General features: G+C 31.0%; 1 protein-coding gene across 1 annotated transcript in view; it reads left to right on the top strand.

Moving 5' to 3' along the window:
• LOC145248628 (uncharacterized) overlaps window positions 1-15,384 on the top strand; it is a 157,883-nt gene that overhangs the window by 16,705 nt on the left and 125,794 nt on the right. Inside the window, exons 2-3 of the mRNA XM_080110305.1 lie at window positions 9,044-9,089; window positions 11,859-12,161. Coding sequence (XP_079966431.1) covers window positions 9,044-9,089; window positions 11,859-12,161 — 349 coding nt within the window. The remainder of the gene's footprint in view (window positions 1-9,043; window positions 9,090-11,858; window positions 12,162-15,384) is intronic.

The raw sequence follows: 15,384 nt of genomic DNA, 5'->3' as shown, positions 1-15,384 counted from the left end.
GGCATATTAGATAATGGTAATTATAGCTTTTAGTATGCTTAGATATCTACAATAATATAGATATATACCCATATATATATATATATATATATATATATATATATATATATATATATATACATATATTCATATATATCATGTGTTATAAAGTCCATTAATCTACCTTTATATCGATGTATATATTATTATTTTATATTCTTTTATTATTACTCATAATTATTATCAATATGTATGTGTATTATTGTATATTAATATTTTTATTATAGTTTTATATCGAGATCATTGTTAAAGGTTATCTCGAGAGACTTAAGATACAGTTGAGAACTATTTAAAAGTTGTTTCTAAATGTTTCATGGTGGTTTATTTTAATAACCTAAATTAAATTGTTTCAATTTTTTAGGTTTCATATATGTTGGGTAATAGGAGTAGATAAATATTTAAGGAAAATTCCAAATCAATACATTAAGTGCTAAATAAAATAAGGTAAAACGTGTTAGGAGTAAATCTTCGAGTTTGGGTAGTTAGTTAATAGAGGGTGTTATGTAACTGGTATTGTTTACTTCTTAGTGGTAAGTTAAATTAATTAGGGTGCCATCCTAAATCGGTGTATGGGGTATGCGTCACAAGCATATTAAAACGAGTATACATATATTAAACCCCACATATCATCACAAAATAGGCAAACGTTAATACGTATAAATATATATATATATATATATATATATATATATACACACATATATATATACAAATATATATACAAATATATAAACAAATATATAAATTATGTATACAATCACCCGTAAAACACGTATATGGGTATAAAAAATGCTGATACGTAGACAAGTACATATATACACAGACACAAACATATACTATACAAATACACAGAACGAATAAATATGTATACATATGAATACGTAAGGAAAATAAGCAGTAAACGTTATATTTACAGTATACAGATTTTTCTTCTTATTATTATTATTTTTATTATTATTATTATTACTATTACTATTACTATTATTATTATTATTATTATTATTATTATTATTATTATTATTATTATTTAAAGGGGGTGAAGTAAAATAAGAGGTAATATTAAGATTACCCAGAAAATGTCCTTTATAATGTCTGCAGTTTATGGAAGTTTCTAATCTTTTATTGAGTAACTTATCCCTGTTTTTAAATCGTATGATAAATAATTTTTCAGAAAGGCAAAGATAACATGAAGCGCTAAGTGAGGAACATGTTTTAGCTTTTTTTTTTAGACTATTCTATTCTATGGTTGGTGTTAGTTTTTTGTCAATAAGTTCTTTATAGTAAGCTGAAAGTGATGTAGTAATTTTACTGTTGGGGTTTTCAAATGAACTTTTGTGACCTCTAAACCGTTCCTTGAATGTATTATCGGCCATACCAATATAATATTTACCATTATTTGAGTTTTCCTTGGTGCAAATTTTTGCACTGTATACTACTAATGTTACTAGGCAATTTCCATTCAATGGGCATTCATGTTTATTTCTAAAATTACAAGATTTTGTGGTTCTATTTTTATTTGATTCAGATATACTATTTGGAATCTTCATGTTATGTCTCTTTATACATTTTTGTAAGTTTTCGCTACAGCTATTGCTTGATTTTATTTTATTTTTATTCAATATTTTATGTCGGATATTATTGGGTGGGAAATGTTGTTTTATTATGTTAAGGAATTTTTTTTCTAAGATTGTTTTGACGTTTAAATTGGACGGGGGGGGTGAATTATATAATTTTCCTTGTTCTCTTATTACTGAATGTTTTAGTGTTAGGTGTAGGCTGGATATATTTTAGTTTTGTATTTTTGTAACCGCTGTCTTTAAGTGCTTTATCGTAGAACGGTTTGTGAATGTTAAAAATGTCTACATTAGACGAATTGCAACTTATTCTTTTCCTGGTAGAATTTGGAATGTGTTTAATTATAGATTTTGGATGGTTTGAATTTGGGTTTACGTATATAGGGTCAGTGTTATCTTTTTTTATAGGGTGCATATATTTTGTTTGTTTTTTAACACAGAGTAACGTCCAAGAAATTAACAGTTCTGGTATTTGAAACTATTTCTACTTTTAAGTTTATTCTTCTAAACTCCTTGGGTATTATCTTTTTCATTTTTTCACATTTAGACCTGTTCGAGTCTTTTATGAGTCCATTCACGAGATAGTGTGGTCGTTGTGTAATATATATATATATATATATATATATATATATATATATATATATATATATTACACAACGACCACACTATCTCATTGCCTCACAATGCATAGTGTAGAACCTAGTACTATATTGCAACATTTACAGAAAGAACATAATTGCCCCCCCTCTCAAAAGTTAGAGAAATTTTAGTCAGCAACACACAAATAATACGCCATGAAACCAACGTTAAAAAATTAAAAATTTTGGAAGCGGTATATATAAGAACTCAGAACCCTGTCCTCAATCCAATCCAGCCCAAACGTTTTAAAACGCCTATCGTAACTCCTTTCCTGAGACTGCCCTCACTCCACAACCAGAATCTCCCTCCCTCCCCATTGTGCGAAAACGGCCTCGCACGTATTAACCGTTCCTACTACTACTATACACTATCTGCCCGTCAGCACAACCAACCTTATACATTCTCCTGACGATGTCTTGACGAAAGACGAAAAGCAAAAAAAAAAAAAAAAAATCGCGACATGCTTCGAAGAAAAAAATCGATGAGACATTTATTAATACCTTTGACCTATACACACACAAAAGACATCAGAAAAATTGAAAAATCAAAAGGTATAACTAAACAAAAGCTTTCTGCTGACTTTAACAATGTTCGTTTAAATGAAAAAATGCTGCCTGAATATATATATATATATATATATATATATATATATATATATATATATTACCCCACTAAATCAAATAGTGTTCCATTCGAAATTTAGTCCTGATTTAGCGATCGAAACGTTGTAAAAATAACACTCAAGTTAAGAACAGTAGTCTGAATAATTCAAATAATCTAAATTATAAATCCTCATTTAAAAAATTCGGAAATATTTCTGAATAATCTTTTTACACTATGCGTAACCTGCAAAGTTTTCCTTTTCCTTTTTTCATTCACTTTTTTTTCAATTCAAATGTTGAATATTTACTTCTCTTGGGATTTTTAAAGTTTTTATTTTTTGCTTTCTTTTTCTCTCGATTTAAAGGATATTATTTACTTACTTGCGTTGCCTGATATCTCCTTTCATTTTATTTCTCGAAGAAAAACACTATTATTATACATAATTATTTATTATTTAGGATAAAAATTCAAAATTGAACGGTTTTAAAGCCAAACAAGTGCCGAATTTCTTTTAATAAATAAATACATTTATTTATTAAAATTAAATTCGATATTTCGATCCAAAAAAGAATCTTCATCAGGAAAATACATTTTTTTTCTTTTATGTGACATGGTGATGGTAATCCTTGGCACGTCTTCAGATGTCGGTGAAGCACAAGATTTAAGTGTGAAGCATCTGTCCAGTGTGTGTGTGTTAAAATCCACTTTTTATAGTAAGGAGATTCTATTATCGATTGACATATCGAATTTAATTTTAATAAATGAATTTATTGATTTATTGAAATAAATTCTGCACTTGTTTGGTTTTTAAATCGTTAGATTTTGAATTCTGTATTTTAATATCAGTGGTGTTGACTATAAACGGTGCATTTTATGTTACTTAACACATACGCGCCGATCAGCGCCGATCAGCGCCGATCACTGCTTCGGACCTTTAAACATCGTATTTCACCGACATCTGAAGACATAACAAGCCTTACCATGACCATGACATCTACAAAAATAAACTATTTCCCTGGATCGAAACATCGAATTTAATTTTAATAAATAAATTCTGCACTTGTTTAGCTTTTTAAACAGTAAAATTTTGAATTTTGCATCATTAGACGAATTGCAACAGTGCTTTCTATAAACAGTGGATTATTTTTATTATTATTATTATTATTATTATTATTATTATTATTATTATTATTATTATTATTATTATTATTATTATTATTATTATTATTATTATTATTGGCTCACAACGAGCTTTCACACAGGTCATCAAAGATCTCTCCTTAAAAACAATCTGCGGTGTTCCCTGGAAGCTGAAAGGCACCAAGTCTCCCCAGACTTCCAGTACTCTCCACCTCTTTGCGTTATCGCAACCGCTGCTTACCATTGATTTCTCGATGGCAACGGCCATTGGTTTCCACTAGAAATTGAGTGGCAATAAGCCTCCCCAAGGTCTTAGTTCTCTTCGCACTTGTCCAGCGGAGGTCTGGTCAGCGCTCTCTCCACGGTCTTTCCATCATCCTTGACCCTTCTCGACTATTTGGCATCACTCTTTCTTATGGGGTGAGCGATGATGGAGCAATGGGAGGAGATGAGGAAGGGATAGAAAACTTATAGATATGCAGTTTCAATGTTCTTGTTTCCATATAACACTTCTTCATGTTTTGCCTCTGCAGCAGTTTGTCTGGTCTGCGTATGTAGCTCATGTGTATTAGTATCCGCATTCAAGGGTTTTCCTTAATATTTCAGCTGTTTTCATTATCGTTATTCGTTGTATCTTTCCAACCATTCCTCTGATTCCAATTTCTCTCATTCTTTTTTCAAAGTTTTTTGGAATTGTTCCTAACGCTCCTATTATTATTATTATTATTATTATTATTATTATTATTATTATTATTATTATCATTATTATTATTATTATCATTATTATTATTATTATTATTATTATTATTATTATTATTATTATTATCATTATTATTATTATTATTATTATTATTATTATCATTATTATCATTATTATTATTATTATTATTATCATTATTATTATCATTATTATTATCATTATCATTATTATTATTATTATTATTATTATTATCATTATCATTATCATCATCATTATTATTATTATTATTATTGGTTTCCGTCGTTACCTGGGAATTTTTTACTTTTTATTTTTGTTTAACTGTTTTGTCTCAATTAAAAAATAAATATGTACTTCCCGGCATGTCTGAGATCTTTCTGTTTTACTTTTATTTCGGTTTTACTTTTGTTTTTCATAATTTACTTTTGTCGTTGCCTGGAATTATTTTTCTCAAACTGTTATTCGCGTTTTTCTCTCATAAAAAATGCTTTATGATGATGAGATCAATTTGGAAATTATGTTGCGCATTACTGTAACCAATCGTCTAGTTTCGGTGGTGTTGAAAAATTTTGACACTGAACCTTAAAGAAATTATGACGGTTGGATTTATTAACAATAAAATAGTAAAGGAAATAATGGCTTCTTCATGCTAGACAAATCACACAAAACTTTTGTGAATCAAACTTGAGCACGTGGTGCAATGGGAAAAAGGTGAATGATTAATTTAAATGCAGCTAAAATCAAACCTCTCTGTTCATCTGGAAAAATGGTTAGATCATTCTATTGCTCCAGTAGATATCTCAGATCAGAAAATGCACTCTTCTATCTGTATAAGAGCCAAGTACGTCCTAAAAATGGAGTACTGTTGCCACAACTAGAGAGGAGCAGCTCGGTGCGACCTATCGTGCCTCGACAGAGTTCAAAACGATATGTAATGCCCTTTTCTCTTTCCTGTAACCACTTTTCCACAGAAGAGACATTGCAAGCTTGTCCCTGCTCTATAGTTATTTTCATGGCAAGTGCTCGTTTCAGCTCCAACCTATGATCCCCTTTTGCCAAACTTTCACAACAACACTCGACTAGCTACAACCACTATCAACAATCCCCCCCCATTCTCTATCTGTGGCTTAATCTAAACGCAGATTCCACAAACAAATCCTAGAACTGTCCGCCTATGGAACACTGTTCCGCTGGCTTGCTCCTCAGCCGAATACAGTATGATAGTCTTCAAGTCTAATGTAAATAAGTTCTTATTAAACCGTCTCCTTAAATAATCAAATTCTACCCAACTTATATCATTAACAATTACCACACTACCACCTTACATTTTTTAACTCTTATTTTCGAGTGGCTTTAGACTTTGATAAGTGGTGACTCTGTGGGAATTGAAATTCCCAGCCAACGGACACACAGACACAACTCTTAAGCTAAACTCGATTATCGCCCTTTATCTCGCGTGACACATGCCTGGCCACCAGAGCGCAAAGGCAGATATGTTACTTCCTGTTTTATAGATTTCTTTCTCTTTTCGCTGAACTCTCAACAAGTTAAGATGTGGTGAAAATGCGCTCCGGTTGGCATGCCCAGCCAACCAGCCTCATGACCTACCGTCAGCCTCTCAGCAAATACTAAACACAAGGAACGTTACTTAATCCTCCCTTCTCAACAAACTCTTACTCTTACTATCTCTATCCCATGTATTTTTATGTAAATCAATATACATTTATTTGTTATCATATTTCGATATGTTTTGTCTTTATTATGCCACCTTTGCTTCTTAATCACTACCATTCATTACTACATGAGGATGGAATCGTCTATACCATAAGCAGGCCATCCTGTCCTCAACAACTCTCTTGTCCAAAATACTTGTTGCTAACTGTCTGAGCCAACTCGATCGGGGATTCTAACGTGGGTCTCCAGGCTATTTTATGAAGCCAGGGTAATTCTTCTTTAGGGGCACTGGCTTAAAGAAATTATGACAATGTGATGTTTTAACTGTAAAATAGTACAGGAAATAAAGGCTTCTTTTTCTAAAATCTGTGAACGGTTGCTAATTTAAATTAATAGAACGAGCTGTGGGGTTATTTTCAAATTGTTAGTTTTATCTTTGATTCTGGTTCTTATCTCATATATCATAGTTTGGCATGGTGGTGTAAAGAGCAAGATAACCTCAATTTTTAAGCTATTCATTTTAACACCATTTTCTCTGTTTAGATATACATATATATTTTGTTGTAAAAAGCTCATTTAAATTCTGGTTCTTATAGCATGCGAGGTGTCTTCAATAAGTTTCCATACATTTTTCGTATGGGCACTTTTATTAATAGTACACACATTAAATTCCAGTCTTCTTCAAAATAATCTCCTCCGGCTGCAATGCACTTGTACCGTTCCAACAACTTCTGGAAGGCCCCAATGGAAGTTCTCTTGTTTTAGCATGTAAATGACTCCCATCACATCCTCTTTCATCTCCTCAATTGTCTCATAACGACAGCTTCTAAGGTTTTCCTTGAACTTGGGGAATAAGCAGAAGTCACAGGAAGCAAGGTCTGGAATATAGAGAGGGTGAAATAGTCAAATAGTTTAATTGTGGACTGGGGCATTCATGAAAATCTTCCGAATCGTCAGTTCCTCGCAAATAATTGTGTATATAATACCCACGTTGACATCAAATTGTGCACTTATTGTTTTATAGACACACGACAGTTCTTTATTTTGCCAATCAACTCTGGTGTTTTGACTTCCTTACTTCTCCCACATCTCTCATCCCTCCCAAACTCCCTGCCTTCCATGAATCTCTTATGCCACTCAAAAACTGATGCTTGATCCATGCAAGATGGTCCAAAAGCAGTCTGAAGCATTTCGTACATTTCTCTGGCATTTTTCAAAGTTTAAAACAAAAATTTATTGTATGTCGTTTTTCTAAAGTGTCCCCACATCCAGATTGCATTCTTGAAATTCACCAACTGTGACAATCACGCTTTAGTAGAGTGCATTCCCATTCCTGTTGTAGCTGTTCATTTGAACCTGAAATCATAAAAATTGGTCAATCACCTCATAAGAGGTATAATATAACAATAGTGAATTTTCAAGAATCTAAAACAATTTTGAATGCCTATACAAAAGTTCTAGCGTTAAAATAAAGAGAACATAATTTAAAGACATCATTTCATACGATTTGACTTATTTATTACAAATGTCTTCATGCTGACTATTATCCGCATAACTTTTCAACTGATGTAACCTTAACCTTCTTCAGGTGTATTTTATCGACCACGGGAATCTTATTGTTGACGTCGGGAATTTGTTCAGAATTTTGAATAGAACCTTTTATTTAATCACTTTTATTTTGAATAGAACCCTTTATTAAATCCACAGAGGTAGCATGATCTATATCTCTCGGATATAAGCTTCAAGTAATTCACAATTGTATTCTTCGCATCACCTGCACTGAAGATTGAACCTTCAACCTCTAGAAATATATATATATATATATATATATATATATATATATATATATATATATATATATGATTTTATGTCGCACATATTAAAAATGTGCCAACATCTGTCACCTATTAAAATCAATAAGTAGGATTTTATAAACTTCACATAAAAAATAAAATATAAATATTACTTTATAAGATTCACAAAATAAATAAAATATAAGTAGCATTTTCTTAAATTCACAAAATAAACAAAACATTAGTAGGATTTTACGTTTAAGATTTTGAAAATAAACAAAATATAAGTACTATTTACTAAAATTCATACAATAAACAAAATATAAGGATGGTCATATAATATTCACACAATAAACAAGAGTTTTATAAAGGGTTTTATAAAATTCCCAAAATAAACAAAATATAAATAGGATTTTTTTAAATTCACACAATAAACAAAATATAAGCAGGATTTTATAATATTCACTAAATAAATCAAATATAAGTAGGATTTTATGAAATTCACACCAGTATTTTAAATATGAGCTTCATTTTATGAGATTCACACACATATAATGAATATATGTAACATTTTATAAGATTCCCACAATAAATAAGCATTTTATAAAATTCAAACAATAATAACATATAAATAATATTTTCACACAATAAATAAAAGCATTTTCATTTTTATTATTAAACAATACGATTTTTTTATTTCATTTACTTTTTAAGTCCGTTTTTTTATTAAATTGTAGTGTAGATTCTGGTATAAATTAAATATAAACGATTGTTATGTTTTTTATAATAGAATCTATACATTATCTGTTTCAAAGCTCATTAATATAAAACGAATGCATATATCTTTTTTGTTTGTTTTACAGATGTTGAAGGTGGTGTTACTGCTTTTCTTTTCCACGTTATGTTCTGGTATGTTCGGCATATTTATATTTTATAATGTTACTTCTAAAACACAGTGTATGATTTAATATTAAGAACAAAAAATGAATATACAATGTTATATTGTTAAAATAAATATTATCAATATTGGCATAAATTTACTATGAGTTTACATTCTTGCGAATCCCCCTCAAAAATAACTGTGTTTCTCATATTTGAATACAAATGAAATTGAAATAGGCTTGGAGCAAGAATTACCTCCCTTGGAGGTATATTTTTTAACCAACGCTCCCTTTTGATATTAAAACGAAGATTGCATCCAATCTTTAAATAATGGTGCTTTACAGCCGATCTTTAAACAATAGTTCTTATAATCTTTATACAATAGTATCTTTTACTCCTTAAGCAATAGTTGACTCCGACGTTTAAAAACTATTGAATCCTATCGTTAAATAATGTTTGTCACCGGGTTTTTTTTTACAGTGGTTTCCTCCCATCTTTAAAGAAAGGTTCCTTCTCATCTTTAAACAATAATTGCCCTGATGATTAAACAATGGTTTCCTCCAATCTCTAAGCATATATTTTCATTGATCTTAAAAGAATGGTTTAGCTCTAACGTTTCCAATAGTTTCTCTGATATTTCGATAATGTTCTCCTTTTAGGTCTAAAAATGCCCTTCCTCCGATCTTTAAATGATGATTTCCTACCAAATTTTACAAAATTTTTCGCTTCGATCCTTAAACAATAATTACTTCTAGCCATTAAACAATGGTCAACTCTTGTCTTTAAATATTGTTTGGCGACGACCATGTAACACGTGTTAGTCATGATCTGAAAACAAGTTGCCCTTGAGATTTAATTAAAGTTGCTCTTGATTTTTGATATGCAATCAACTAAGATCTGAACATGTTATCGATTTACCAGAAAATATCCTTAAGATTTATGCATTCACTCTGAAAACGATATTTTAAACTTAAGCGTGATTGATCAACACTCTTATATAAATGCTTGTGCGTATCTGTTAATGTCAATTATATAACACCTTATCGACAGAGCTGTGGAGTCAAAAACGCACATGCCCGATTCCGATTCCTTAAATTTTGTAACATGCGATTATGGTTTCTACTCATGAAATATTTTGCTAACAACGACGCCATAGTGTGCCCTTGGTCCTTAATACGACATCATACAGTTGTTCCAGGCGGTTTTTTCATTGCTGCTGTTTAACCTGTTGAAACCATAAATATGTTTAGTATATCATCACAAGAAATTACAAAATATACTTCAATGGCGTCGCCAAGAATAGCTCATCAATGTTTCATCTATTAACATCTTTTATGTGTAAAACTCTTCATTATTTTGATACCCAGGAAATGACTAGGATTTCTCATCATTCCCAAAAAGGAGGTAAGTTTTATCTATCCATTTTGAACAAAATCAAGTTTAACATAAGTCTGATGGTCTGTAGTAAATATAGCCACACCATATTATATCAATCTAATATTATTTTCAGTGAAAATTGAAGATATTGTATAGTTTCCTAATAGTCTCGTAATTTGTTAAAACTTCAATTTGATTATCTGAAACGAATTCACCCGAATATTAAAGCGTTGTAATCAACATAGCCCACAAATTAAGAATTCTCAGTAACATCGTGAAATAAAAACAAATTTAAACGCGAAAACATCATAAAATTCATTTGCATGAAATGTACATAAAAGAAATTTAATTTAACACAAAATAATACAAACATTTCATGAAATGTACATAAAACAAATTTATTTTAATACAAAATAATACAAACATTTCATGAAATGTACATAAAATAAACTTAATTTAACACAAAATAATACGTACATTTCATGAAATGAACAGAAAACAAACTTATATAAAAATACACACATTTATTGAAATGTACATAAAACAAAATTATGATTTAAACACAGAATAATACATACATTTCACGAAATGTAGATAAAAACCCAATTTGATACAAAATACTACATACATCTCATGAAATGTAGATGAATAAACTAATAAGTTTAACATAAAAGTGCATTTCATTACATGGGCATAAAACACATTCATAATTTTAATACAAAATAATACATATATGAAATGAAATAAAATTAAGCCAATAAACTTTTAATTTCACCAAAATAAAACATATATCCAATATTACATTATCTCAGGGAGTTTGCCTTTTCTGAAGAAGAAGTGAAAATAGAAAAGATAACCTCTATTAAAGATTGTTTGGCTGATTAAAACAAAGATTAGTTAGAATTGGTAGGAAGTTTGGGAATGGACAGAAAAAAAATGCAGCGATGTTACTGACTAATACTGACTTCTTTGTAACAGTAGCTAACAGTCTGCTAATTTGTTTCGTCTATTCTGTTGAAATCCATTCCACTTGACTGAAGTGAAATCAATAACGAAGATAGAGAAGAAAGGTATGATTAAGATGAAAAAAGGGAAAATTAGAAGACATCAGGAATGGATGCAATGGTAGTGAAAAGGCGCAAAGGAAGGACGGTTACTGATGAATTTCATTGTCCTTCATTTTGAATCATGTCTCTGATGACTATTTGCTAAGTATATCGTTTGCTTTATGTTTTAATTTATGTTTGGGTCATTTAGTTGATTGTTTCTTTTGCTGAAATATTACTAAGAATTATTCCCACCAATACTTATATTCGAACAATGTAAAAGCAAAAATCGTGTTTCTCTGTACATGAATTAAAAAAATGGGTAAATTGTTGGTATGAAATTTTGTTCATTTTTCTTTCTTTTCTCTTTTAGTGAAAGCAAAACACGGTGCGAATATAACTCCTTTAAATGGCAAAATATTAAATTATGTCAAATCCTCGTCAACATACATATGTAACAGTACTCATGCAATATGGAATATAAACAAAGTAAACATTACTGAATGCTATTGTCCAGGGAAATGTGGAGATATTCTTTTCAACAAAACACAAATAACTGCATATTGTAATGGTTCCAGTCCTGTTCTTCACTTTAAACAAATGAATCATAATGACAATAAACATCGTCTAAGGTGTTCTCACATGGGCACATATAATTTCGTATTGCTTGTGGGAAGTAAGTATATTTATGATTTATTTCTATTAAAGTGTTTTCATTGTCTGTTTAATGAGTTGATATTATATTATGAAAACTATTTATCGACATTCACGTGTAAAAATTCTCATGCAATATGAGTTTTAGGCGGTATGTCAATAACTCTATGCAATTGTCCAGGAAAATGTGAAGATATTCTTTACCACAAAACACGAATAACTGCATATTGTAATGGATCAAATCCTATACTTCACTTTAAACAGATGAAGCTTGCTGACAAGTAAAATAGTCTAACATTTTCTGGCAAACGTTCCCAATATTTCACATTGCTTGTAGGAAGTAAGTATCCATATGGTTTATTTTTGCAACATCCTCTTTTCATCAATTGAAAGTTTATAATTATTTTAATGGTGAAATGCAGTGGGTACTACCCATTAACTACAATGGTGATAATCATCCCAGGTGTTCGGAAAGACAGCACTTAATATATTGGATTTTCAGAACAATACCTTAGAACAACTGTGACAAAAAGTGAACAGATAGGACAATGAATTGAATCATGTTATGCAAAGGATTCATTTTTACTATATTATGGTTCGGTTTGATAACAAACATTCTTCCTTGTAAATATTCGTTATAAACTCTTCTGGTTTCAATAGTTGTGTGTTTGTGGAAGATCCATAGACTTCATATATCTTCTGTTAAGTTTGTAAACATTGTTGTAAGTCTTCAGAGTAGTTTCATCATATAAAATATTGAAAATCATAAATGCTATTGACAAAAAAACTGTCTTGTTTGGTGTCCCCTTCTTATATTGTATCTCTCAATATCAATGCGCTTCTCTCTTGTAATCAAATAATTCATGTGTGTGGTCAGTTGTAAAGATGCTCCTCATCCCGCAACAGTGTGAACAAGACTCTGAATGGTTTTAGCATTTTTTATTTTCTGGTCAATATTAGCAAATCTCATGACTATTGTCACATAATCCCAAAATTGGATTATGTATTTAAAAGAGTTTTTATTTATAATAAAGACATACTTTTATTTAATTTAAAACCGAGAGAAGGTATCGTATTATTTTACTTTGACTTGTCGTTGACATAAAAAAATAGCGAGAGAGAGAGAGAGAGAAAGAGGGAGAGAGAGGGAGAGAGAGAGGAGATAGACTAGGAGAAAGAGAGAATCTGTAAAGAAGAAGAGGGTGACAGACGTTTAAGAGGGGCTACACTGGTCAGCTCGCATGCGTGAAGACGCACGCGTGAAAAATGCAAAGAGAGAGTAAATCTGTAGAGAGAAAGAGAGGGGTGCACAGGTAGCACGCACGTTTAAATGATATGCGCCGTGAAGAAGAAGAAGAAGAAGAAGAAGAAGAAGAAGAAGAAGAAGAAGAAGGAGGAGGATGGAGAAGGAGGAGGAGGAGAGAACTGTTAAATGCAGTTGAGAAAGGCAGTTGAAAAACGACAGAAGTTGCCAGATGACAGGTGGGTGGGGGGAGAAACTAGTGGATGTTCCGCTGTGTCTTTGGAGAGAAACGTCGTTTCTCTCCAAAGACACAGCGGAACATTCACTAGTTTCTCAGAAACGAATAATACAAATGAAAAATAAATAAAGAAGAAAAAATAAGGAGAAAAAAGAAAGATTTTTCGGTCAACGGCAATAATGTAGAGGGATAGTTAATTTTTGCTATATCCTGATGTTGCCGCAGACGAGACGAATACGAATAAAAAGGTGAAAATTTATCAACGCAAACTTTGTTGTGTAGTTGGATAACAAATATGAAATAAACTACGAAGAGAACGAATCGGATAGAAGAGGGCGTAACTAATATCGAAGAAAGGACGAACAGTTAAAATCCTACATAAAAAAGGAACTGTGCATTTACCCTTTCTTTTTCTCTCACTATTTTCTCTCATGTCTACAGGCTGATATTTTATTTCGTTTTGATTTTTTGTTTATTTCATATACTCTCCGCTCGAAAAACAGGCAATAAATGTAACATTTATTATTCACACATTTTTATTTTTATTTTCTTATTTATATTTTGTAAATAAAGCTTGCTTCGAATTTTTTTAATTCGTGCTTGCTTTTCCGATTTCCATTTCGTTATGTTTTCATCTGTCTACTTCACAATTCAAGGGTTTGGAAAAGTTTTCACTTTTATGGCACCTTTTATTTATTCTTTTTTCTATAATTGTTACGAACCGGGCTTCTTCTTTAATTTTCTAACGGGGTCGGTTTAGTAGCACTATATAGCAACTTTCAAAGGTTCGTCCGAACTGTTAACTTATCGTTTTAAACAACCTAAAAGTTTTGTTGGAGCATTATTTTTCAAAGATAACTTCCCGCCAACTGTCGAAATACAACTGTTTAGGTTTTTCCACAAACTTTGGTAACATTATATTTTGTAAACATCTCATGTTTTGTAACCAAAGTGTATTTTAATTTTTAACAAACCTTCAGTCTTGATCCATTATAAATAGAGTTTTTTAATTTTTTATTTGCCGTTTGAAGGGAAGGAAAAGTGAGGATGGATTTGTATACCATTAATATAGGTTTTATTAACTAATCGATATGCGCGCCGTGGTCTTGATGAGAGTCATAATGACGGAATCACATCTTTCAGCCAAGGGGAATAATCTTTGGTAATTTATTACCGCTAGGGGTCGTTGGAACTATAATATTTGAGGGGTGGAGTGGGGGGAACGAGAATAATTTAAAACCATGACATTTTCCACTTCCAGAACTATTATGAAATGGGTTATGAAAGAGATAATTGAGGGTTGTCTGCCCAGCATCAAGTTATTAGGGATTCTTCGTACTCTGGATGACCTTCGTACAGATTCATTGGAATTTAAGTCCTTAGTATTTAATTCTTGTGCGGTGTTGATATCTTCAGAGGTGAGAAAAGGATTCTTTTATACATCATCGGCCACTCCTTCATTAGTAGGTAGTTCTTTAGAAGTCTCGGGGCTTAAAGAGTAGTTTCTATTATGAAATTCTTCTTCATTCGAGAGTTAGGAGCTTTTCAACTTGTCCATTAACTTTTTGGGTGGTATCTACTTGTTTTAGATGTAGCAATATCTTTTCCATATAACAAGTCTCTGGTTTCTCCCGCTAGAAAGTCAGTAGCTCGGTTCGTATGTATCCTACTAGACATACAAAAAATAGAAATAGTTCAAACAGCGGATGATGGTTTTGCTCGTTATGTCCCTACAGGGAAAACAAAGGGAAAGCGAGAATACTC

This window comes from Euprymna scolopes, chromosome 27, assembly GCF_053919585.1.
Source record: "Euprymna scolopes isolate OS-2025 chromosome 27, ASM5391958v1, whole genome shotgun sequence".
Taxonomy (NCBI): domain Eukaryota; kingdom Metazoa; phylum Mollusca; class Cephalopoda; order Sepiida; family Sepiolidae; genus Euprymna; species Euprymna scolopes.
The sequence above is the reverse complement of the archived record's forward strand: the minus strand, read 5'-3'. Positions and strand labels throughout refer to the sequence as shown.